At 38.6% G+C, this 27439-nt stretch overlaps 2 protein-coding genes across 2 annotated transcripts in view; one reads left to right on the forward strand and one right to left on the reverse strand.

Annotated features, from left to right (window-relative positions):
• Positions 1-15321, reverse strand: part of LOC141753100 (uncharacterized) — a 40741-nt gene extending 25420 nt beyond the window's left edge. Inside the window, exons 1-4 of the mRNA XM_074611449.1 lie at positions 15075-15321; positions 14918-14972; positions 12134-13896; positions 1-11704 (exon numbers count right to left, since the gene is read on the reverse strand). The exon at positions 1-11704 is cut by the window's left edge and continues 23594 nt beyond it. Of these exons, the coding sequence (XP_074467550.1) occupies positions 1-11704; positions 12134-13846 (13417 nt within the window). The 5' untranslated portion in view covers positions 13847-13896; positions 14918-14972; positions 15075-15321. The remainder of the gene's footprint in view (positions 11705-12133; positions 13897-14917; positions 14973-15074) is intronic.
• Positions 15322-21343: 6022 nt separating this feature from the next.
• The window catches only part of cblb (Cbl proto-oncogene B, E3 ubiquitin protein ligase), a 51541-nt gene continuing 45445 nt past the window's right edge, over positions 21344-27439 (forward strand). The window contains exons 1-3 of the mRNA XM_074610266.1: positions 21344-21599; positions 23558-23737; positions 24289-24539. Of these exons, the coding sequence (XP_074466367.1) occupies positions 23570-23737; positions 24289-24539 (419 nt within the window). The 5' untranslated portion in view covers positions 21344-21599; positions 23558-23569. The remainder of the gene's footprint in view (positions 21600-23557; positions 23738-24288; positions 24540-27439) is intronic.

The following is a 27439-nucleotide window of genomic DNA, read 5'->3' on the forward strand; positions in this document are numbered from 1 at the left end:
GTTTCTCTTTGTTCATCTTCTCACTCTCTCTATCCAGATCCTCTCTGTCTTGCTTCAGCTCTGCCTTCAGTTTGTTAAGATCTTGTTTGTCCAACTCAGACTGCTGCTTCCATTGATGTTCTATGTCTTCTCTCTGTATGACCATGTCTGACAGTATAGTTTTTAGACTTTTCCCTTCTCCCTCCATCAGCTCAGTGATATGAGCCATGTTTTCTCTCTGTACATCTAGAGCTGTGAGCTTTTGTTCCAACACAGTGTAAAGCATTACTACATCTTCATTGTTTTGTTGTAATCTTTCCATTTTCTTTTTCATATCTTCTTGCATCTTACTATTCAGTTGTTGAAGTTTTTCCCTCAGAGTTTCAACTGATTTCATTTTATTTAAGAGTTGATCTTCTCTTATTTTCAGCTCAGACCTTTCTCCTTCCATTTTGTCCTTTTCATTGTCAAGCATCCGTCTGTCCATGTCAGTACTACTCTTCATCTGATTGAGTTGTTCTCTCTCTCCACTGATGGTGTTCATGGCAGCTTCAACATCTTCTTTCTCTTTGTTGAGTTCCTTCCTCAAAAGAACCAATTCTTCTCTTTCTGCCTGTACACTGTTCTTACTGGTTTCCAGTTCTTGTGTTGTTCTTTTGAACTCGTCTTCCTTGAGTTCTCGCTTCATGACGTTCTCAAGTTTGTCTCTTTCTGTTTGAAGCTGAAGGGTCAGATCTTTAAAGCTGCTTTTCTCTCTGTTGATCTCATCAAACTGACTGTCTGCATGGTCTGTCTTCTTTTGTAGTTCACACTTTGTGATTTCCAATTTGTCTCTTTCCTCTTTTATATCTTGTTTGTCTTGTTCTAATATGTCTCTTTGTTTCAGGATGTCAGACCTCATCAGCTCCAAGTCCAGTTTCTCTTTGTTCATCATCTCACACTCTCTATCCAGATCCTCTCTGTCTTGCTTCAGCTCTGCCTTCAGTTTGTTAAGATCTTGTTTGTCCAACTCAGACTTCTGCTTCCATTGATGTTCCATGTCTTCTCTCTGGATGACCATGTCTGACAGCATACTTATCTGACTTTTCTTTTCTCCCTCCAACAGCTCAGTGCAACGAGCCATGTTTTCTCTCTGTACATCTAGAGCTGTGAGCTTCTGTTCCAACACAGTGTACAGCATTACTACATCTTCATTGTTTTGTTGTAATCTTTCCATTTTCCTTCTCATGTCTTTTTGCATCCTCACATTCAGCTGTTGAAGTTTTTCCCTCAGAGTTTCAACTGATTTCATTTTATTCAAGAGTTGATCTTCTCTTATTTTCAGCTCAGACCTTTCTCCTTCCATTCTGTCCTTTTCATTGTCAAGCATCCCTGTGTCCATGTCAGTACTACTCTTCATCTGATTGAGTTGTTCTCTCTCTCCACTGATGGTGTTCATGGCAGCTTCAACCTCATCTCTCTTCTTGTTGAGATCCTTCCTCAAAACATCCGGTTCTTCTCTTTCTGCCAGTACACTGTTCTTACTGGTTTCCAGTTCTTGTGTTAGTCTTTTGAACTCGTCTTCTTTGAGTTCTTGTTCTTCTTGTTTTAAGGTATTCGTTTTCATGACATTCTCAAGTTTTTCTCTTTCTGTCTGCAGCTGAATGGCCAGCTCTTTAATGTTGCTTTTCTCTCTGTTTATCTCATCAAACTGACTGTCTGCATGTTCTATCTTCTTTTGTAGCTCACATTTTGTGATTTCCAATTTGTCTTGTTGATCTTTTATATCCTGTTTCTCTTGTTTTAACATGTCTTTTTGTTTCAGGATGTCAGACCTCATCAGCTCCAAGTCCAGTTTCTCTTTGTTCATCATCTCACTCTCTCTATCCAGATCCTCTCTGTCTAGCTTCAGCTCTGCCTTCAATTTGTTAAGATCTTGTTTGTCCAACTCAGACTTCTGCTTCCATTGATTTTCCATGTCTTCTCTCTGGATGACCATGTCTGACAGTGTAGTTTTTAGAAGTTTCCTTTCTCCCTCCAACAGCTCAGTGCAACGAGCCATGTTTTCTCTCTGTACATCTAGAGCTGTGAGCTTCTGTTCCAACACAGCGTACAGCATTACTACATCTTCATTGTTTTGTTGTAATCTTTCCATTTTCTTTCTCATGTCTTCTTGCATTCTCTCATTCAGCTGTTGAAGTTTTTCCCTCAGAGTTTCAACTGATTTCATTTTATTCAAGAGTTGATCTTCTCTTATTTTCAGCTCAGACCTTTCTCCTTCCATTCTGTCCTTTTCATTGTCAAGAATCTGTCTGTCCATGTCAGTACTACTCTTCATCTGATTGAGTTGTTCTCTCTCTCCACTGATGGTGTTCATGGCAGCTTCAACCTCTTCTTTCTTCTTGTTGAGATCCTTCCTCAAAAGATCCAGTTCTTCTCTTTCTGCCAGTAAACTGTTCTTACTGGTTTCCAGTTCTTGTGTTTGTCTTTTGAACTCGTCTTCCTTGAGTTCACGCTTCATGACGTTCTCAAGTTTGTCTCTTTCTGTCTGAAGCTGAAGGGTCAGATCTTTAATGTTGCTTTTCTCTCTGTTTATCTCATCAAACTGACTGTCTGCATGTTCTGTCTTCTTTTGTAGCTCACTCTTTGTGATTTCCAAGTTGTCTCTTTTCCCTTTTATATCTTGTTTCTCTTGTTCTAATATGTCTCTTTGTTTCAGGATGTCAGACCGCATCAGTTCCAAGTCCAGTTTCTCTTTGTTCATCATCTCACTCTCTCTATCCAGATCCTCTCTGTCTTGCTTCAGCTCTGCCTTCAGTTTGTTAAGATCTTGTTTGTCCAACTCAAACTTCTGCTTCCATTGATGTTCATTCTCTTCCCTCTGGATGACCATGTTTGACAGTATAGTTTTCAGACTTTTGTTTTCTCCCTCCAACAGCTCAGTGAAACAAGCCATGTTTTCTCTCTGTACATCTAGAGCTGTGAGCTTTTTTTCCAACACAGTGTACAGCATAACTACGTCTTCATTGTTTTGTTGTAATCTATCCATTTTCATTTTCATGTCTTCTTGCATCTTTTCATTCAGCTGTTTTAGTTTTTCCCTCAGAGTTTCAACTGATTTCATTTTATTCAAGAGTTTATCTTCTCTTATTTTCAGCTCAGACCTTTCTCCTTCCATTCTGTCCTTTTCATTGTCAAGCATCCGTCTGTCCATGTCAGTACTACTCTTCAGCTGATTGAGTTGTTCTCTCTCTCCATTGATTGTGTTCATGGCAGCTTCAACCTCTTCTCTCTTCTTGTTGAGATCCTTCCTCAAAACATCCAGTTCTTCTCTTTCTGCCAATACACTGTTCTTACTGGTTTCCAGTTCTTGTGTTTGTCTTTTGAACTCGTCTTCCTTGAGTTCTCGCTTCATGACGTTCTCATGTTTGTCTCTTTCTGTCTGAAGCTGAACGGTCAGATCTTTAATGTTGCTTTTCTCTCTGTTTATCTCATCAAACTGACTGTCTGCATGTTCTGTCTTCTTTTGTAGCTCACTCTTTGTGATTTCCAAGTTGTCTCTTTCCTCTTTTACATCTTGTTTCTCTTGTTCTAACATGTCTCTTTGTTTCAGGATGTCAGACCTCATCAGCTCCAAGTCCAGTTTCTCTTTGTTCATCATCTCACTCTCTCTATCCAGATCCTCTCTGTCTTGCTTCAGCTCTGCCTTCAGTTTGTTAAGATCTTGTTTGTCCAACTCAAACTTCTGCTTCCATTGATGTTCCATGTCTTCTCTCTGGATGACCATGTCTGACAGTGTAGTATTTAGAAGTTTCCTTTCTCCCTCCAACAGCTCAGTGCAACGAGCCATGTTTTCTCTCTGTACATCTAGAGCTGTGAGCTTTTGTTCCAACACAGCGTACAGCATTACTACATCTTCATTGTTCGTTTGTAATCTTTCCATTTTCTTTCTCATGTCTTCTTGCATCCTCTCATTCAGCTGTTGAAGTTTTTCCCTCCGACTTTCAACCGACTTCATTTTATTCAGGAATTCACCTTCTCTTATTTTCAGCTCAGACCTTTCTCCTTCCACTCTGTCCTTTTCTTTGTCAAGCATCCGTCTTTCCTTGTCAGTACTTGTCTTCATCTGATTGAGTTGTTCTCTCTCTCCGCTGATGGTGTTCATGGCAGCTTCAACCTCTTCTCTCTTCTTGTTGAGATCCTTCCCTAAAACATCCAGTTGTTCTCTTTCTTCTAGCATGATGATCCTGTTGTTTAACAGTTCTTGTGTTTCTTTCTTTATCTCAGCATCTTTGAGCTGTTGTTCTTTTTGTTTCAAAGCAATAATTTTCATCACATTCTGAACTTTGTTTCTTTTTGTCTGAACTTGAAGGGCCAGCTCTTTAATATTGCTTTTCTCTCTGTTTATCTGAGTCATTGTGATTTGAAGCTCATCTTTTCTGTCTTTCATTTCTTGTCTGTGTTGCTCTTGTTTTAAGATAATCGTTTTCATGACGTTGTCAAGTTTGTCTCTTCCTGTCTGAAGCTGAAGGGTCAGATCTTTAATGTTGCTTTTCTCTCTTTTTATCTCATCAAACTGACTGTCTGCATGTTCTGTCTTCTTTTGCAGCTCACACTTTGTGATTTCCAATTTGTCTCTTTGCTCTTTTATATCTTGTTTCTCTTGTTCTAACATGTCTCTTTGTTTCAGGATGTCAGACCGCATCAGCTCCAAGTCCAGTTTCTCTTTGTTCATCATCTCACTCTCTCTATCCAGATCCTCTCTGTCTTGCTTCAGCTCCGCCTCCAGTTTGTTAAGATCTTGTTTGTCCAACTCAGACTTCTGCTTCCATTGATGTTCATTCTCTTCCCTCTGGATGACCATGTCTGACAGTATAGTTTTCAGACTTTTCTTTTCTCCCTCCAACAGCTCAGTGAAACAAGCCATGTTTTCTCTCTGTACATCTAGAGCTATGAGCTTTTGTTCCAACACAGCGTACAGCATAACTACATCTTCATTGTTTTGTTGTAATCTATCCATTTTCATTTTCATGTCTTCTTGCATCTTTTCATTCAGCTGTATAAGTTTTTCCCTCAGAGTTTCAACTGATTTCATTTTATTCAAGAGTTGATCTTCTCTTATTTTTTGCTCAGACTTTTCTTCTTCCATTCTGTCCTTTTCATTGTCAAGCATCCGTCTGTCCATGTCAGTACTACTCTTCATCTGATTGAGTTGTTCTCTCTCTCCACTGATGGTGTTCATGGCAGCTTCAACCTCTTCTCTCTTCTTGTTGAGATCCTTCCTCAAAACATCCAGTTCTTCTTTTTCTGCCAGTGCACTGTTCTTACTGGTTTCCAGTTCTTGTGTTAGTCTTTTGAACTCATCTTCCTTGAGTTCTTTCTTCATGACTTTCTCTAGTTTGTCTCTTTCTGTCTGAAGCTGAAGGGTCAGATCTTTAATGTTGCTTTTCTCTCTGTTTATCTCATCAAACTGACTGTCTGCATGTTCTGTCTTCTTTTGTAGCTCACACTTTGTGATTTCCAAGTTGTTTCTTTCCTCTTTTACGTCTTGTTTCTCTCCTTCTAATATGTCTCTTTGTTTCAGGATGTCAGACCTCATCAGCTCCAAGTCCAGTTTCTCTTTGTTCATCGTCTCACTCTCTCTATCCAGATCCTCTCTGTCTTGCTTCAGCTCTGCCTTTAATTTGTTAAGATCTTGTTTGTCCAACTCAAACTTCTGCTTCCATTGATGTTCCATGTCTTCTCTCTGGATGACCATGTCTGACAGTATAGTTTTTAGACTTTTCCTTTCTCCCTCCAACAGCTCAGTGATATGAGCCATGTTTTCTCTCTGTACATCTAGAGCTTTGAGCTTCTGTTCCAACACAGCGTACAGCATTACTACATCTTCATTGTTCGTTTGTAATCTTTCCATTTTCTTGTTCATGTCTTCTTGCATCCTCTCATTCAGCTGTATAAGTTTTTCCCTCAGAGTTTCAACTGATTTCATTTTATTCAAGAGTTGATCTTCTCTTATTTTCAGCTCAGACCTTTCTCCTTCCACTCTGTCCTTTTCTTTGTCAAGCATCCGTCTTTCCTTGTCAGTACTTGTCTTCATCTGATTGAGTTGTTCTCTCTCTCCACTGATGGTGCTTATGGCAGCTTCAACCTCTTCTCTCTTCTTGTTGAGATCCTTCCCTAAAACATCCAGTTGTTCTCTTTCTTCTAGCATGATGATCCTGTTGTTTAACAGTTCTTGTCTTTGTTTCTTTATCTCAGCATCTTTGAGCTGTTGTTCTTTTTCTTTCAAAGCAATTATTTTCATCACATTCTGAACTTTGTCTCTTTCGGTCTGAACTTGAAGAGCCAGCTCTGTTATATTGCTTTTCTCTCTGTTTATCTGAGTCATTGTGATTTGAAGCTCATCTTTTCTCTCTTTCAGTTCTTGTCTGTGTTGCTCTAGCAGGTTTATTTGTTTATTCATGTCTGACTTCATCAGCTCTAAGTCCAGTTGATCTTTGGTCATATTCTCATAGACACTTTTCTGTTCCTCTCTCTTTTGGGTCATCTCTGTCTTTACTTTTTCACCATCTTGTGTTTCCAAAACCACCTTTGTCTTCCCCTGACCTTCCATTTCTTTTCTGTATTCGAACATGTTTGACATCATAGTAATAAGAACTTGCTTTTCTCTGTTAAACACTTGGATGTAACCAAGCAATTTCTCTCTGTTATCATCAAGTTCTGTTTGCTTTTCCTCCAACACAATGCACAGCTTCTGGACATCTCCAGTGTGTTGTGCTAATCCCTCCATTTTGTATTTTATATTTTCTTGTGCTGTTTCACTGAAATGTTTGAGTTTTTCCTTCAGAGTTTCAACTGATTTAATTTTTATTATGAGTTGATCTTCTCTTATTTTCAGCTCAGACCTTTCTCCTTCCATTCTTTCCTTTTCATTGTCAAGCATCCGTCTGTCCATGTCAGTACTACTCTTCATCTGATTGAGTTGTTCTCTCTCTCCACTGATGGTGTTCATGGCAGCTTCAATCTCTTCTTTCTTCTTGTTGAGATCCTTCCTCAAAACATCCAGTTGTTCTCTTTCTGCCAGTACACTGTTCTTACTGGTTTCCAGTTCTTGTGTTGTTCTTTTAAACTCGTCTTCCTTGAGTTCTCGCTTCCTGACGTTCTTAAGTTTTTCTCTTCCTGTCTGAAGCTGAAGGGTCAGATCTTTAATGTTGCTTTTCTCTCTGTTTATCTCATCAAACTGACTGTCTGCATGTTCTGTCTTCTTTTGTAGCTCACACTTTGTGATTTCCAAGTTGTCTCTTTCCTCTTTTACATCTTGTTTCTCTTGTTCTAACATGTCTCTTTGTTTCAGGATGTCTGACTTCATCAGCTCCAAGTCCAGTTTCTCTTTGTTCATCATCTCACTCTCTCTATCCAGATCCTCTCTGTCTTGCTTCAGCTCTGCCTTCAGTTTGTTAAGATCTTGTTTGTCCAACTCAAACTTCTGCTTCCATTGATTTTCCATGTCTTCTCTCTGGATGACCATGTCTGACAGTATACTTCTCAGACTTTTCTTTTCTCCCTCCAACAGCTCAGTGTAACAAGCCATGTTTTCTCTCTGTACATCTAGAGCTGTGAGCTTTTGTTCCATCACAGCGTACAGCATTACTACATCTTCATTGTTTTGTTGTAATCTTTCCATTTTCTTTCTCATGTCTTCACTCATCCTTTCATTCAGCTGTTGAAGTTTTTCCCTCAGAGTTTCAACTGATTTCATTTTATTCAAGAGTTGATCTTCTCTTATTTTCATCTCAGACCTTTCTCCTTCCATTCTGTCCTTTTCATTGTCAAGCATCTGTCTGTCCATGTCAGTACTACTCTTCATCTGATTGAGTTGTTCTCTCTCTCCACTGATGGTGTTCATGGCAGCTTCAATCTCTTCTTTCTTCTTGTTGAGATCCTTCCTTAAAACATCCAGTTCTTCTCTTTCTGCCAGTACACTGTTCTTACTGGTTTCCAGTTCTTGTGTTTGTCTTTTGAACTCGTCTTCCTTGAGTTCTCGCTTCCTGACGTTCTTAAGTTTTTCTCTTCCTGTCTGAAGCTGAAGGGTCAGATCTTTAATGTTGCTTTTCTCTCTTTTTATCTCATCAAACTGACTGTCTGCATGTTCTGTCTTCTTTTGTAGCTCACACTTTGTGATTTCCAAGTTGTCTCTTTCCTCTTTTACATCTTGTTTCTCTTGTTCTAACATGTCTCTTTGTTTCAGGATGTCAGACCTCATCAGCTCCAAGTCCAGTTTCTCTTTGTTCATCATCTTACTCTCTCTATCCAGATCCTCTCTGTCTTGCTTCAGCTGTACCTTCTGTCTTTCAATATCTCCATGTTCTTTAACAAAGTCTGGCTTCCACTGTTCAATCACATTGTCCTTTTCAATGACCACATCTGACATTTTTATTTCACCTTCCCTTTCAAAGACCTTAATGTTCTTTTCCCTTTTTACTTCTTCTTTATCTGGTTCCAGTTCTCTTTTTGCCTGCTCAATCTGTTTCATTTGTGGCACGTCTTTGTCTTTTTCTGCATGTTCACCTTCTTCTAACTCGTGAATGTCTTCATGGACATCTTGTTTGCCCTTCAACTGTTCAGTCCCAGACAGGTCTTTCAGGTCTTTGTCTTTCTGCTGGTTTAGATTTTCATGGTCTGATTCTTTAAACCAAAGCTTCAGTTTCCTTTTACTTTGTAATTTCTCTTTTCCTGGTGTTTTTTCAAGTTTTTCATGTTGTTGTATTTCTCTTTTTAAAATGTCTGCCTTCTCTTCAATGTCATCTTCAAGTGGTTCCTTCAGTTGTAACACAAGTGTGTCCTCAGAGTCACTTATCACGTTCACCTCTTCATTTTGCTCTTTTCCACGTTGGACTTCCTTTGTTATCTCTTTTGCTTCATCGTCCTTATTCTGCATCAGTTTCCTTTTAGTTCTGTGGATTTTTAATCTTTTCTCTCTCCCAGTGCTGATTGGCCTCTTCATTTCTTTGTGTTCTTTATATTCTTTCTGTCGTTCATCTTTGAGCATCAATTCCTCAGCTTTGAGAAGCTCCTCTTTATTCTCCAGCTCTTTCTCTCTCAGGACTAACTCTTCAGATTTTTCTTTGATTCTCTTCTTTTCTTTTTCTATTGATTTTTGCTCTTTTATGATATTCATCTCCAAATGTGTTTGCTTTTGTTTCATGTCCTTTAAAGCACATATCATCATTTCCTTTTGTCTTCCAATCTCCATCTTGATATTTTCCACTTCCTCCCTTCCCTGGGTTATTATCTTTGCTCGGGCCTCCATGTGACGTTTTTCATCTTTAATCGCTCCATTCAAATCTTCACACTGTTTTTTCATGACTTGATATTTCTCGATACATGTCTGAAATAGTATCCAGTGTTTCTGAATTGGATTTGGAACTTTTGTGACTGTTGCCATCCTGGACTCTTCCATTCCTACTTTGCTCTTGTCCTTTTCTCTTTGCATCTTCAGTTTCATGATCTCCAGCTCATCCCTCTCTCGGTTGATCCTCTCCAATCGCTGGTCGAACTGTTTCTTCCACCTCTGTGTCTCCCTCTTGAGGGCATCTCTTTCTCCTCTGACCTCAGCCCACATCTGTTTAACTTCCTGCTCTTTTCGAAGGCCTTTTCGAATCATCTGTTGATTTTCTCTCGTTTTGATCTCCAACTCAGACCTCAACACTTCCATCTCTCTTCTTTCTCTTTTAATCTCTTCTAGATTGATTTGAAGCCCCTGTTTTTGTTTTTGGATGTCGTTCCTCGTGTGGACCATTTCATCCATCTCTGCTTTTGCTTGTGTTGCCAGTCTTTGGTCTAATTCTCTTCTTCTCTTTTTGGTCTCTCTACTCGGTACTTCCTTTTGTCTTTGCATGTCATTCCACTTTACTTTACTCTCCTTCAGCAGCTCTATTGCTCTTATTTCTCTTTTGGCCGTTTGCACCCTGTCATCAAGCTCCTGTTTCTGTCTTTCGATACTCTCCTTTAAACGCTTCATTTCATGTATTTCTGCCTTAGCATGTTGTCTTTCTATTCTCACATTCTCCTTCTCTACTTTAATCTCTTGTTTCAACATCTCCTCTCTCTCAGTCACTTGTTTCACTTGCTCACTTAGAGCCTTTTTCAATTGTTCAATTTCACTGTTTTTCTGATCCAAACTGTCAGTCGTCAGATTTATATCCTTCTCCAGTTTCTCCTTTTCTGATCTGAGTCTGAAAATGTCATTTTCCAATTCCTCCATTTCTTTGCCCGTTCTGGTCTTTGTGTCCCTTTCTGTATCGGTTTCAGTTCTGTCACGTTTCTTTATGCCTCCCTTCTCTCTCTCAGTGCTTTCCACGGCAGATTCTCTATCCCTTTTCTGCCTGATGTCAGTGTTGAATTGTTCAAGTTCAGCTCTTTTCTGGAATATTAAAGGAAGACTGTTTTCAAGTTCTTGTTTTGTAGCCTCAAACTTATAGTTGAGGTCTTCCAACTGTCTCAGTTTTACTTCAGTTTCCTTCATTATAATCTCGATGTTTTCACTTTTCTGTCTGGTCTTAGTAGCAATCTTCTCTATGGTGCTCTTAAATTTAGCTATTTTCTCCAACTTCTGCTCAGTCTCTGCAGTTTGTCTCTGCATTTTTATTTTTAAAATATCAAATTCGTCTCTCTCTCTCAAAGTTTTCTCTAACCTCTGATCCAGTTTTCTTTCCTGTTTTTTCGCCGCGGTCTTCATCGATTTCATGTTGCTCAATTCTTCCTCCTGATGCATTTTACTTTGACTCATTGCAGTTTTTAGCAGTTTCAAAAGCTCTTGGAATTGTTGCATGTCTTGTATCAATCCTTCAATGTCACTCTCTTCAGCCGTCTGATGTTGGTTGATATTTCTTTCTTCAGCTTGGTTTTCAAGTTCTAGTTTTACTTGTCTCATGATTTCTTGTGTTCTATAAATCTCCGCCCTAAGTCTTTGTACATCAACACTTCCTGTGTCCTTTTCATCACGACCTCCGTCTATCTCTTCGGTACGTGTCTGTATATCTTCTCTTGACTCCTGACTTTGTTTTTGGTTGTGAACATCATCAGTAACTTCTTGTTTCACCGTATTGCCATTCTCTTGTTTTTGCACTTTCAGCTCATATTTAATTATGTCATGTTTGAGAACAGTGGTGCTTTCCCAGACTCTCATTTGGAAACCATTTTCAGTTTCTGGTTTCCGGCTCTGCAGGTCATTTATTTCCTTTATGATCCTTTTAATCTCTTGATGTTTTTCCCCCATGTCCTCCATAGTGTACGTCATTTGCTCCCTTATCTCCTCCTCTCTTTCCTTGAGTTTGGAGATCTCATTTTCCACTTCGCTTACATATGTCACTAATTGTGTCTGATCATCATCCGTTAATGTTTCTTCATGAATTTCTGTCTGCACCTGTAAGAAAACCTTCTGCTCTTCCTTCATGTCCACCGCAAAAAAATACTGTTTGTGCTCTGAATGCTCCTGTTCTTTTATTTCTTCATGTAGATGCTGGTCTTCTAGTGTTATAGATTGTTGCAAAGACATGGTCTCTTTGGTCGCTTCGCCTTCTACTCGTTCTTTGTCTGTTTGAGTTTCCAATGTCTGATCTCTTTGTCTGTCCGTTTCTTTCTGTAGTTCTTGAAGTTTAGATGTATTTCCTGAAAAACTCTTTTTGATTGCAGATTCAGTCAATATCCATCTGCTTACCTGAGCTTTCATGGCAGTCATCTTATCCTTCACAAAAAAAGACAGAATTGTCATTGACCAAGGTCAACAATCCAAAGAACTGTCTCAGTTTTACTGTGACATTTATTTCATTTATTAATATTATCCTTGGTTATATTCATTGAGTACTTCCTTGTTGTCTAATGATGACGACTTCTATTCTCCTGCTGAGTCAAATATCAAGCAGGAATGATTGAGTGATTTAATATGTAGTGTCAGAATGTGACCAGGCGACGACGACAAGGTGGAAGTTAAAATCACTAAACCTAGGTGTAGAAATTCTCTGTTTTATACATCAGAATAATTTGAAAGACGCTGTGACAATCCAGGGGAAAACTGGTGATAACAATACCTGGACCCTGGAACTGGCACAACTAAAATGCTGTGACGAGCTAAATGTGGCTAGCCCAAGATTTAAAATAAGAAAAATGTACTTACCATGTGCTTTTTGACCTCTTCCTTGTTGTGATACATCATTCTTTGGACTCCGAGCATCTCCTCCCTGGTGTTCTTCATCTCTGCAGCAGCTTTTTCAATGCTAGCTTTTATCTCCCCCACGGTCAGAACGGTAGTTATTGTATCTTCCAGTTTTTGTTCAACCTCCTCCCTGTGTCGTCGAATCTTTACCTTCATGATCTCTAACTCGTCCCTCTCTCTCATGGTCCTCTCCAGCCGTTGGTCAAGCTCTCGTCTCTTTTTCTTAACTTGGAAATTCATCCATTGGATTTGGCTCTTTTCTTCGGTGAAGTCCGTCCTGCTTTGCTCGGTATCTTCTCTCACCCTACGCAGCTTCTGTCTGAGTTCTTGTACTTGGAGAATCACGCTCTTCATCTCAGTGTTCACTTTATTCTTGGTGCTTGGGTCCGTGTCGTCTTCCTCAAACTGATATTCTTCATGTTGTATTATGTCTCTGGTTCTGTCCTCTGTGCTCTCTGACCTCTGCTCCTCAGTCTTAGCTTTTCTTTCCTCCAAGTCTTGTTTAGCACGTTCAGTCTCTTCCATCATCTTGCTGATCTCTTCCTTTTGTCTCCTGCTCATTCTCATCATTTTGGCCAGGTCCTTTTTCTTTATTTCAATCTCAGAGTTCATCACTTCCTTCTCTCTTAATTCTTTCTTTGTCCTTTGTAACAAGTCGTCCAGCAGCTGCGTTTGCCTCTCGGTACTCTCCCTTACACTCTTCAGTGCATTCATTTCTGCTTCAGCTACCTGCCTGTCTCTCTTTATGTTTTCTCTCTCAGTCTGTATGTTAGTCTTGATTTTTTGTATCTCATCTTTTTCAGATTGGACCTGTGCTTCCAGTTCAGTGTCTTCCAGCACGTCCCAAAGTTTCTCCATCTCGTCCTGGATTCGGCTGAGTTTAACCTTCACATTGTCAAATGTGTCTTTTTCTTCTCTCTGTCTCTCTCTGCTTTCCATCTCCGGGACTACGGCTCTCTGCGTTTCAGCAGCTCTTTGAATCTCTGTCCACCTTTGCTTCATCTTGTTGATTTTCACATTCACGTTATGTTTGATGTGCTCAATTTGATCTCTATGTTGTGAAACAACCTTTTTATTTCTCTCTAACTCTTGCTTTACGTCTGCCATGTTTTTTTCCATTTGTTCTTTTGCCTGCTTTGCTTCAAGCATTATTTCCTTATTTCTGTTAATGAGACTCAGCAGACTGTCGGCCATCATCCTCTCCGTTATCTCCCGCTCCATGGGTTCCTTACTTTCTTGTGATTTTGTCTCATCGTACTTGATCATTTCCAACTTGTGTCGCTCACTAATGAGCTCATTACGTCTTCTTTCCAGCCTTTCCCTCTCTTGGTGTATTTCAGTCTGCAGTTTCAGAAGTTGCATTTTTTCTTGAGCAGCTTCATTTTTACTCTCCTCGAGTTTCTCAATAACATTTTCTACCTGTGATCTCAGTCTTTTAATCAATAAGTGCTGCTCATATTTTTCAGCTCTCAGTCTGTCAATGTCCCTCTGTTGCTGCTCTGTATTCGTCTTCAGGTAGTCCATTTCATTTCTCTCTCTTTGTGTCTCTTCCCAAAGTTGTTCAATCTCCCCCATTATTTGACATGTCAATTGTCTTTGTCTTTTAATAGTCTCCCTTTTGGTTTTCATGATGGCTTTTGTTTGTTCGTCTTCTAATTGCTTGTCGTCTTCCATTGTCCACTTCTGTTCTGTTTGAGTTATCCAGCTGTTCTGTTGTCTTTGCTCTATTGGTCATGAAAAGGGACAGAATATCACTTTGCCAGTCACAATTCATCCTATATCGTGTAAAACCAGGCCAGAAAAAGGCCTACTGTAACAAAGTATTATTACTACGTAACATTACACCACTGCTTACTTCATCCATAGAAATGACCATTTGCAGCCAATATCAATTACTCACAGCGTGTTTCCAAAAACGGAGTAAATCCTTCATGAATTGAAGTGGGTCCAGGTTTAACAACAGCAAAACATATATATCAAGACATCTGTTTACAAACTCTCACACAACTCATGGAGTATAATTTAACTTAAAGGTCCCATATTGTATAAAGTGAGATTGTCATGTCTGTTATAGTATAAAGCAGGTTTAAGTGCTATATTAATACTGTGAAAGTATTGAAACGTTCAATATACGGAGAAATACACACAGCCCATATTCAGAAATCGTGCGTTTGAAACAAGCCGTCCGGATTTCTGTCGATTTGTGATGTCACAAATATACAATATTTAGACCATTACACAGTTTTAAAACGTAAACATTCTTAATGTGTCCCAGTTTTTTTCCGGTTGCAGTGTATGTAAATGACATCAGCTGACAGGAAGTAAACAAGCACCCAAACTGTTGCCTAGCAACGCAATTCCGTTGAAATTAGCTAAAACTGAGCATTTCAGGCAGAGGGTAAATACAGGCATATTCAGGCAGACAGTGTGAGGAAAATAATTTTTTTTTTAACATTACAGCATGTAAACATGTTCTATTAGAAACACAAAATACAAGTATGAACCTGACAATGAGCATAATATGGGACCTTTAATTTTTGTATTTAAAACACTTACGCCGCTACCATCTCATGCTTGCGCATGTGCGACGCAAGTCCGTGCAAGTCCAGACCACAGAGTTTGGTCCAGATGAGTTGTTTTAAATTGTACATAATTATATTTAGCCAGAATACATGTTGAATGCATTCATGTATGTTTATTGTTGAGAACCAAGCACAATCATTTTGAGGAATAGAATAAACTTACCGTGGTCTCTTGGTTGATATGTTTCAGAACTGTTGTTTCACATGAGATCACCGGCCTGAGCAGGAGTGATATAACATTAGAACATTATAGAAAACCCAACACACATAATATATTGAACCATTGCAATTTATATTATTGATATTCTTTCTTTTCTTACCTCATCTGCCTTTTGTCTTGAGTTGTGTCCAAAAGTCCTAGAAGACGAGACACCTTTTAGCGAGTCGTCCGAGGGCTCTGCTCTTCTGCTAAGGTGTTAAACTCTGTGGAGATCTGTGGGGATGAAGCAAGCTCACACTATTATCTTTAGAAATATTCCTTATCTCTTCCCTCCATGCGTTAGGCGACCACCAGGTCGGGCTGTCAGATCGATGTGACACCCAGTAAGTTGTGTATGATTGGATGGTATGTGATGTTTGGGTGGTGAAACATCTTGCTCTGTGAGTCTGGTCTCAGCTGATAAGGGTGGGGTCCATGTTTGGCTTGGTGGGCGCAGCTCAGCTCTCCTGATGTTCATAAGCATTCAATAATCACATAAGAACAGGCTTCCATACTCATATACATGTATTATTTATTAATACACATAGAAAGGGTGTGCTTTGTTTTGATACTTTCCCGGTGGCATTAGTTCTTAAATATGATATTATGGGTACATCACATTACTGAAACGTATACATCCTTCCTTTTAGTGTTTTGAATGTGTAAAGATTACATATGCATGACAGTATACAGTAGATTACATTTATCCATGAATCGTGAATTTACAGCCAATTTTACTCGTGCCCAGATAACTAACATGTCAGTAAAGCGCATTGACTTGATTTTGGTTGTTTAGATACGTTTAAATACATAAAGTTAACCTGACATTTATTAAAAGAAATGGTTCAGATTAACGTTCATTCCAAACTACCTCTCATCTCTGCTTCATTTTACTCCCATGCTTAATTCAACTGCAACTGGGTTGTTGACGTGACATAGCATTTTCACTGTCACACAAGATAAAATGAATATGTTTCGTATATTATACATATATATAATTAGATTTTTTTAATTTTTGAGCCAAATCTCGAAGTTGTCCCAGGATGTGACTGTTTCAAGCATGATTCAACTTGTATACAGTAAAAAGAAAGCATACAAATGGTGATAAATACCTGAGGCATAAGTGTTAATTTTAATGTGTTTATTGTGTTTTGTTTTTTTAACGTAACCATATATTTCTAAAAGCGTAGGATACATTTTATCACTAAATACCATGTCTTCCTGTGTGACACCATATCCTAATTTAAAACCGGGCAATTCCATTGGCAACTTTATTTAGTTGAATGACCCCATTCAAGGCCATGTTACTGAAGCCCATGACATTTGTACATGACACGTTTTTGTCTCATAATTGTCACACAAGTGGACAAGGTCTCTTTATGAAGCATTTTAAATAATTAAATACGATTGGTTTAACTCCATGTTATGCTTTTTTGACAATTTTCAATGTTTTTAAATGCAATAATTACCGTAGTTAAAACATTTTCTGCAATTTTTGCATTTAAAAAATGGAGTTTTACAAAATAAAATACTGCATATTTGTCAACAACCCAACTACCAGTTTAAAACATAGTTTAACTGTCAGCTCTTTAATGAGCAGAGTGTTTTTTAAGAGGAGAGAGAAAAACAGTTTTCTTTTCTATTGGAGTACGCACCTCCCTCTGCTGGGCAAATTTCAGACCTAAAAAGTCCAGTCAACTGTGATTTTGTTAATAAAATGTTACACTAACATGAGTTTTTATTTTGTCTTTGTAGAGAAAACTACGCCCATTTTCAATTTTCATACATGTTATAGTCCAAAAATATAATTAAACATCAACAACTCTCAATGTCTGTTGTAAATTGTAGAGTTATGTTTGTGCTTGAAGTTATATTTTATGTATTGTGTTTAAAAAAAACATGTGAACTCACAAACTGGTTGTCTGCACACATGAACACATGTGCCGACACTGTATATGTGAGATGTAAGGTTTTGTTTTCTGTGTGTACATACAGAAAAAACATCACTTTCTTTCATTTGTATGTTTCCTATGACTTCTCTCTGCATCTTAATTCTGTGTTGCCACTCCAGTATCCTTATACAGGCTAATCACTATATGTAATAATGTGTGATATTCTATGTATAGGCTATGCCTCTTAACTTAATCACTGGTTTATTCTGGTTATTTTGTTGTAATGTGATTTGTCTCATTGCTGTTGTGGTTGTTATGGTTGTTATGGTACACCCACGCTGCTGCTTGTGTCATTTCCGGTAGAACACTCTTCGTTTGTTCACAGTGAGAGGAGTTGTGTGGATTTTATTTGGGAGCGGCCCTTCAGTCCATCTCCTCTGTTTGTGCATCAAGACACCTGCTGCAAGCAACAACCACACCGGAAGTTAGGCCTCCAGAATAAGAGCATTGCCTACATTGACTTTGCTTAGGAAGCAATCATAAAATGCAAGTGTAAGTAAGCCTAAGTGAACGTCAGTAAATGAAATGTATACACAAATGCAATATACACAAAGTCTAATTGGACTCCAGGATACTCTTCATCTTCTACAGATGCATCATTGAGAGCATCCTGACCGGCAGCATCACCGCCTGGGAGGCAAGGCAAGGCAGTTTTATTTGTAGAGCACATTTCAGCAACAGGGCAATTCAAAGTGCTTTACATAAACATTCAAGAACATTGCGACAAAGTGCAAAAGAACATTAAGACATAATTAAAACAGTTATAAAAACATTAAAGATTAGAAAATAAAAACAAGCTAAAAATAAAAGCTAGGGTAGAAGATAAAATAGAATATAACACACAAGAGTAAAAGCTCTAGTGCAGTATATAAGATCATTATCTGGTTTAATAAAAGGCAGCAGCAGCAAACAAGAAAGTTTTAAGCTTTGTTTTAAATGAAGTCAGAGTTGGAGCAGTCCTGCAGGTTTCTGGGAGCTTGTTCCAAATATTTGGTGCATATAAACTGAACGCTACTTCTGCATGTTTAGTTCTGACTCTGGAGACACTAAGGACCTGGAGCGGGATCACACCGGGAGCGAGGTTATACCTGGAGCATGGGTACACTTGGAGCAGGGTCTCACCTGGATCTTGGTGGTCTCCGGTATTGTGGCTGCATCTGCTGCCGCGTCGGTGCCTGCTTGACACCAACTGCTACCATCCCTAATTAACTACGTCTGTACGAGGGACTACCAATGCTAACGAGGGATTTCCAACACCTAGTGACAATGTGGCAGCCTGGAGAATAACACTTCTCAATCACTGCCAAAGACATCAAGAGCTCCCAACAAGCATGCTGATGCTGCAGGAACCAACGCACGGGCATCGATCGCAGGGACGTCCCACACCAACACACATGGACGTACTGAGGACAGATGCTGGACAGTGCTGGCTTTCCGATAGTTGTATTATCACTCTTTCCATCCACCACTATTGGTTTTGTGTTATCAGTCCTACTTGTATTAGCTATTACAGCTGCTAGACTGCTATTGTGGCTGCTTCTCTATCTCTCTCTCTCTCTCTCCCTCACTCTCTCTCTATCTATCTATCCCCCCAGCCGGTCTCGGCAGATGGCCGCCCGCCCTGCGCCCGGTTCTGCTCCAGGTTTCTTCCCAGTAATTGGGGAGTTTTTCCTGGCCACAGTGCGCTTGGTGGATCCTGTTGGGTCTCTAAACTATGGTGTACGGTCATAGACCTGCTCTATATATAAAGCGTCTTGAGATAACTTCTGTTGTGATTTGACGCTATACAAAAATAAATTGATTTGATTTGATTTGACTAAGCAGACCTGATCCAGATGACCTGAGAGGTCTGGAGAACATAGCAGAAGATCAGAAATGTATTTTGGCCCTAAACCATTTAGTGCTTTGTAAACCACTTTTCTTTTTTTTTTATTTATTTACTTGTGTGATTTTCTTTTAATGTTGAAGGGAGCCTGAGATCTAAGATTTTCATTGCCAACGACTGCTTCTTTGTAATTGGTGTGCACATGACAATAAAGAACTTGAAAAACTATAAAAAAAAAGAAATAATAATAATGATAAAAACAAATGTGTAATGTTTTAATTTTGTGAATGTAAACAGTAAATATGCATACATGTGTAGATGTAAAGGTAATTACCATGTTATAAAGTCAAATAGTATTGGTAATTACAAATTATCCCTCACTATTTTCCCGTCTTGTCTTTCCCGTCTCCCTTAGAGCGACAAGGTGAGAAGGTCAGTCATCCGTGAGGGACTTGGAGTAGAGACGCTACTCCTTTGCTCGTTAATGTGGCCCGTAAAGGGAAAGGGAAGTTCGGGTTCCCCTGTTGGAGATGTTGACCCCCGCGACACGACCCCAGATAAGCAGTTGAAGATGATGATGAGTGAGTGTTTTCCTGTCTTCCGTTCCTTTTCAGTGCTTCATCAATGTGCTACTTAATGCCTACAGAAGGCCATGTGTCCAAATGTGCTTTTAGTCTTCGTAACTGGGTGAGTTGCTGTAAAGTGGGACACTGCCTAATGGGGGACACTTAAAATGCCTAAATGCTTTAAAACTATTATAGTCTTTATTCATTATTTTATATGTATTTATTAATATTTAGCTATAGTCTTATTGTTTGTTTGATGTTGTTTGATTCTCCGTGTAACATCCACATGTAAGCCTAGGTTTATAACAGAAATAACATTAGTTACCTTTACATTAATTAAGGTGATTTTTAGGCCACTCACCAGACTTTTCAGTGTCCCATATTTCTGACATGACTGTCCCACATTAGAAAATCAAGATTTGTCTGAGACAACTTGGCACTAAGAGTACTGATATGTCTACCATGTCTTTTATGAGTGTGATATCTTAATTTGTTTTTTGGTTATGGTTTGATTAGGACACATCCTGGGGATTTGGGAGTGGTACTGGTTTTGGATTTAATGTATTGGCTTCATATCACAATATATTCCAGAAATCTGAAATACATTAGGCCAATTCCCCCTATAGAAAACAACAACAACAAATGAACAGGAAGGTGTTTTGAAATCATTAAAAAGCTCAATATTGAAATCATCCCCTGGGGGTCATCAGAAAGCCTTTAATCTGTAGTGTTGAGGGACTCTGTTCCTCTCTGAGTCTCTCTAACTTGACATCAGTGACACCCTCACAGAGCACCAATGGGTGCCTCTCTGGGCACTTCTGTCATTGCGTTGGTTGGTTCCTGGAAAATATTGCTTCATACTCCCAATGACCCTCCCACCGCTGGAACAGCTGCATCAAGCCAGCTGGAACACAGACACACACAACCGGAAGTAACCAGCCTTCCTTCAGAATAAAGGAAAAAGATGTTGCATTATTGGGTGGAAAGGAAAAGTACTGGGGAGACTAGAACATGATTAACTTAAAACACTTAATTGACACACTTTATATATATATATATATATATATATATATATATATATATATATGTTCTTGCCTTCTTCTTTACCTTCATCGTTTAGCAACTTCTTTAAATCTAATTCTCAAATTCATTCACATAATACTAGACAGGTTAATCAACTTCACCAGAACATGGCCAGTACTCCCTCAGATATCGTGGTGTACAAATATGGAAAATACATGTTATCAAGAGCTTGTTATCCTTAGAACATTTTAAAAGGAAATTATCATCACATTTAATTCATGATGTCTAATTATCTTTTGACATGTTTAGATATATTTTCTTTTTTTCTGTACTGTTTTTTGTATGTATTTCATTGTTTTTATTGGATTTTTTTCCACTGATTGGTTAGGTTTTTCTGCACATTTTGTGTACTTCTTGTTGTTGTTTAACTTTTGTTGTATTTTTAAAATTGTTAGTTTAGATCTTTCTTCCTTTTTTTCTTATTGTTTTCTTTTCTCCTGGGGTTGGGAGATGGTTCTTTGTATAAGCCTGTGGCTTCTTGACCTCTCCTGACACATTTATTGTTTTTTTTTCATTGACTGGATTTTGTGCAGTTTTAGATATGTGCAAATAAATAAAAAAAATAAATAAAAAAAATAATGTATATGTTCTTAATATGCCTTGTACAAAGTATTTCCTTTTATAATTGTAATATAACTTATTATTTAATGGAGCTTCCCAGCAAAAAGCATTTCACACGATTGTACCTGTATAACCGGGGTGACAATAAACATCTTGAATCTTGAATCAATATTAAGCCAAAAATATCTTTTGGGTTTTAGACCGTTATTCAAACAATATTAATTTTAAGACTCTACACAACTCTGGGGATTTATGTGGCCATATTTCATAATCTCCTGACATCTGCAAATAAATAAAAAAAAAAAAAAAAAATTGTTTTCTTATATGGAGGCTTTATTTTGAAATGTGCAACAGGATGTGATGTGTTTAAAGCCTGCTGGTTAACTTGACAGTGATGTGGACGCACTAAACCTTCTGTAGGAGCTGCGCGTTGATCCAACTCCTCCGACCGCAACAGCTTCTAGTGTTTCTAGTGAGACACGTCTGTGATCATATGGAGGCTTTATTGTGAAGTGAAGGGATTAAAACACGCTGGAGACTTTCTCACTCTCTCCTCTCTGGACTCTTGGACACTCCTTAATTTTTTTATTTTTTTTTATTCGCCTTATGTGGACCTTAGTTCAGCAGCAGGATCCCAGCAGACAGTCCCTGGTGGTTTGGTAAGTTCACACTTTGTGTGTGTTTTATTCTAAATGATCGATGAGTTCCTTTTTAAAACACCTCAGAGACTGTTAAAGAGATCTATAGGCGAGTCAGAGAGCCAGAGAGGCTTCACAGAAAGCTACCCACGAAAAAACACACAATGTAGGAGGTCATAGGATGGTACAGCAGCCTGCCTTCAGAACAGCAACACTACTAGTAACAACAGAATATAACACCAGTAATACCAGCAGATCACTATGGAGGACCACAGGAGGCACAACAATACCAATAAAGCATTTAATTGATTAATAACTAATTGCACAATAAAAATAATAAATATTATATTAATTAATCTCTGAATAAATACACTAAATTACACAGTAATTCAATTATAAAAATGAAATATTAATCTATAGTTCAAATTGAAAAAAGGGATTTACAAAAACACCTTAAAACAGTAAATAAGTAAAATACATTAATTAATTAATGAAAAAATAGTGGAATTATTAAGAGAAATGCTAATGTATAATTATAAAACCTGTATTCTTAATTCAATTTGTGCATCCAGTTATTTATTCCTCTTTTTAAAACAAATATAATTTTAAATTCCATTATTTACTTATGAATTCATTAATGTATTTTAAATTGGTTTTATGAATCCCTTTTTAATTTGAACTATTTATTGATGGATTCATATTTCATCTGTAATTTTTTTTCTTTTAATTGCCCATTAAAATGTCAAATAAAGAATTTAGTCAATTTATTCATAGATTAATATATATATATATATATATATATATATATATATATATATATATTATATATATTTGTTTACAAATGTATTAATAAGATAAGATAAGATATTCCTTTATTAGTCCCACAGGATAGGATAGTGCGGAAACAAGAAGCATCAGTAAAAACAAAAAGCAAGATACAACACATTAAAAAAAAAAAGTGAAACAATATATAAACAATTTTAATAGAAGGAAATATAAAAATAGGAACAATATATACAGTACGGTACATGTAATGCCTATTTTTACTGTACAATTACTTATTAATCAATTAAATGCTTCATTATTATTTATGTGACTCTTGTGGTCCTCCATAGATCACAGCATAACCAGTGTAATCCTCAGTCTAACCACAAAACTAAAAAATTATGATCAGCAGTTTATTACGTGCAATATGGTTAGTTTCATTTTGCAGTTAAATCATGAGTTATTATTATTATTATGTGTGATCATCAGAGGACCACAACACTCCCGAGGGAAGACAATAGCATGCATCAAAGATTCAGACATGAAGCCCACACAGGATTATAATAAACATTTGTTATGTGATTTGATGTATTTTGATGACCTCTAGTAAATCAAATAAGATCACTAAATGAACCGAAGACCCTCTGCACACCTTCGAAGACCTCTGGTGGTCCTTTCCTTTTACAAACAGGCCTGTTAGGCGTCAATCAAACACAAAGAGAGCTTTCAGGTATCTGTTGAACAGTGAGTTATCTAACGGGGGACACCTGAGCTCCAGAGGGTGTACGTCTTCCTCAAACAAACAAAAAGTCAATAAAGATATTGGTTAACACAAGCTGGTGTTATGTGAGACATGACTGTCCCACATTAGAAAATCAAGATTTGTCTGAGACAACTTGGCATTAGAGTACTGATATGTCTACCATTTCTTTTATGAGTGTGATATCTGCATTTCCTTTTCTTGGTTTGATTAGGACACATCCTGGAGCATTTCAGAGTGCATATCACAATGTATTCCAGAAATCTGAAATGCAAAAAATGTCCCACAGTAGGCTCATTCATCCTACTATTGGTTCAGTTCATTGGAACGTACTTTTGTTAACAAACTAAACAGATCCAGCTCTCTTTTTGTTTCATGTAAAAGTGGAGGAATTGACAAGCAGCCAAAAAAAGCTTCAAAATTTGACCGTCTGTAATTCCTTTTCTCGGCTCAGTGCATTTAGGAAATGGCAACTGCTCTCAGTGGCCGCAACCCCGGGGGACGAGGACCCAACCGAAGCAAGGGGCGGATTTTAGGCATCATCGATGCCATCCAGGATGCGGTGGGGCCGCCGAAACAAGCGGCTGCCGACCGGCGGACTGTCGAAAAAACCTGGAAACTCATGGACAAAGTTGTAAGTTTGGAGTGATAAAGGCATCAGGCCTGTCTGCCAGATGGTAGCAGATGCACACGCAGAGGTGGAGCTAATGATAAATGGGGTGCACATGTGTTCTCTGATCATTCTCTGATTCACTTAATTCAAGTATATGTTTGATATCCTCTAATGTTACACGTCTAGGCTCGTAAATATATGCACATATCTATGATAACTCATGTGTCCATGAACATTGATTTGTTAAACCTAATACAACCAGATGGTAAATAGTGATAGGCCTTCTGCTAACATTGCTAGTTAGTTGGCTGAGGTGGAGATGTGTGTTGACTGCAATAAGGATAATGAAGTAATTTGCATAATGCTCTTTATTTTATGTACTCTTCTATAATACTCTTTTATTATTGACCTCAGTTTGCCTTTGAGCAGAGTTAGAGCTTCAAAAATCTGCATATAAGATGCCATCAAATGTCCATGTGATCCTGCTTGGCTGTTCTGTGAAATGCCTGCTCACTTTTGGTAAATGCTGGAGCATCAAGCAAGCGGTCATTAATGGATTTCTTTTGCCACAGGTCCGCCTCTGCCAAAATCCCAGACTTCAGCTGAAAAACAGTCCGCCGTACATCCTGGATATCTTACCCGACGCCTACCAGCACCTGCGACTTACACTGGGCAAATATGAAGAGAACCAGAGACTCGCGCTGCTCAGTGAGAACGAGTACTTTAAAATCTACATCGACAGCCTTATGAGGAAATCCAAACGGGCCATCCGGCTCTTCAAAGAGGGAAAGGAAAGGATGTATGAGGAGCAGTCACAGGACAGGTAAGAGAACGTTTTGATTTTACGATGACAATGCAGGGTGACCGTGCTCATGGCGTACAGAGGGTAACTGACTTGACCTGCTTTGACCTCTCACTGGAAAACCAAAGATTACAGATTACATTTGTTAAACTGGACGCTGGACCAAGGTGCAATCTGAACAGATGAGTTTTCAGTCTGTGGCAGGAGATGGGTAGAGTTTCCGCTGTCATGATGTCAACGGGAAGTTTGATACACCAACGTGGAGCCAGTACAGCCGACTGTCATGACTTTGTCGAGCTGCAGCCGGGCCCCCTTCGTAGTGAGGGTAGCGGTAACTGGCCGTAGCAAAGCATGATGCCTTCCAGGCACACTGGGTAAAGCAGACAATGTGAAAGTAGTTTAATAGATTACTGTTCTGTTGATGATTTAAGCATTAAAATGCTCTTCTCCGTTCAGGTCCCCCTAGTTCCAAGGCTGCATGTGTGCAGTATTCTGTGGGTTAAGCACGTCGAGTAGATGCTGCAGGATGCCCTCTATTCAGCTCAGCTGTCACTGTTGTTTTAGAATAATATAACAGACAGGATGTGAGTCGTCTCTGGCATCGCTGCGCTCGTTTTCTTACTCACTGACAACGATGGTCACGGTGGTAAAACAAGAGATGACAGAACTGAAAGTTTCATCAAAACTAAATGAAGCTATATTTCATCTATAGCTCAGCTTTGTACTTTAGATGTGTATCATCTTACTGCCCACAGCATCAATTTAAATACACAATTCACTCATATCTGGCATACATTGAATTTCAGATCTAAAACTGTGTGGTGATATACCTCTTAGTTCTAGAGCTCACTATATCTTACTTAAGGTGTACTCCAATTAACTCCAACATGATCTTGATCATGAGGAGGCAGGAGTCAATGCGGCATCCATGTATATGTGTCTATAGACTGTGATGATGATGATGAGGATGGTGATCTTAAGTGAGAGGTTTGCCCGTTGCAAGGGTTACAGGAAGGACACCCAGCAGTTCTGTCCTCTCCACGGTCTAATTTGCAAGCTGCGACATATCAAACACTGATTTGGGTTTGTGGCCCTGTAACCGTCCGTTTGGCATGTCATCTTTACTTAAGTCAGCCCACCGTGATGGTGATGTGTTAGATGCGAGCCTGACTGAGTCGGATTAAAGAGAGAGAGGTGAAGACGGAGAAGTGAAAGAGAGGAGAGTTGGAAGGAGAACAGAAAGCAGCGGCATATTTAGCAGAAAATGTACGTTGCAGTGTGTTTTGGTTATCTGTGTGTAGCAGCCGATGCTGCTGAATTCTTCATCTTGTGATGCATTATGCTAAAAAATGTCACATTACTGCAATTGCTGACAGGAAGTTTGCCATTGTTAAAGCTGCAGTGGGTAGAAATGGAGCAAATATGATTAAAAAAAGTTATTTTTACAAAACGGTCACTATATCCTGACAGTAGTGCATGAGACAGGTATCTGAAAAAAATCATGTTCCTCCGGTGTCCTCCTAATGGCATCTGCAAGATTTCACAGACCGGAGGAAAACAACCAATCAGAGCCGATCTGGAGCCTTGCCATCTCTGAGCAGCTGTCAATCACTTGCAACCTCCGATCAAACGGTCAAACTAGGCAGCGCTGATCAAATATGAATCAATATTGTGTTACTGTAATGCCTATTTCTCACCTCAGATGTTTTCAGAAACATCTTGTAGTGTACTGTTTAGCTGTAAAATGAGAAAGTTTGTGACCCGGCAGCCAAGTTGAGATGAAGTTGAGGAAATACCAAGCACCGCTCACCAGACGGAGCACAGCCAATAGGAACGCTCTCTCTCTGAAATGATCTGTGAAAATCTTTTTAAAGCCTGAAAACAGAGCCATGAGGTGGTGCAGAAGTTTGTTTTCTCTCAGAACACTTGAATTACAATATACTGAAAGGTTATTATTATGTTTTGCCCAATGATGCCAAAAATATTCTGCCTACTGCCACTTTATATAATAGCATTTTTTGTACCAACCATTTATTTGGGATTATCACAACGGAATTTGCTTTGAGCTTGCATGATTTCCTCTTTAGCAATGACCTAAAACACATTATGATCAATTAGTATTGACTGGAGCAGCGGATGTCAGGAGAATGAGACAGGATGAGTGGGAACTACTAAGTAGTCAAATTGTTATGGATGATATTAAAGTACTCTGCAAAAACAATGCTCCAAAAAAAGCATAGAAAGTGGACTGCCTCTTTATAAACCTCTGTATGTTTTGAAACACACGATACGTCTTGTTTTTGATACCATGAAAGTGAATTTAATTCCTTATTTGTTAAACAGTTCGTGCGAGAGAAGAGCAAGAGATAATGTCGGGTGTGAAAGAGGCTCCAGTGATTCTCTCTGGTTGCCATGTGCAGAGCAGAGGGAAAATCCCCGTGCACTTTACATCCTGTTCATATATTTCCTCTCTGGTTGAGCTCAGAAAGCAGATTTTTTGATCTATCTGTGTGTTAACAGTATTTACAGTAAACACTACACATTGCTTTTGTACTTACAGTAAAAAAAGAAATCCCAATTTTTTAAAAATATTTTTAAAAACTGACTGTCGAAGTTGAATCACGTGATCAGTTATTCCGTACATTGTAATTTAGCAGTTTTTGCTTGGAAGTCACATGATACTACGACTCCCTTTAACGCACACTACTCTCTGCCTCTGACATTTAGGCAGGTTTAAACAGGTAGGAATACCCTGCGTTTAACATCTTTCATATTTGCATTTCAGAGTCATGCAGGATGTGTCAGCCGTCCTGATAGAAGGACTGAATTATTTTTGATAAGCAGTGAGAGAAAGTTAAAGCATGATTAGTTGAGAAAGGAAAGCTGCTTTAATAGATTAAAACCTAACAGGAGGTCCTTGC

This window comes from Sebastes fasciatus, chromosome 16 (assembly GCF_043250625.1).
Source record: "Sebastes fasciatus isolate fSebFas1 chromosome 16, fSebFas1.pri, whole genome shotgun sequence".
NCBI classification, from domain to species: domain Eukaryota; kingdom Metazoa; phylum Chordata; class Actinopteri; order Perciformes; family Sebastidae; genus Sebastes; species Sebastes fasciatus.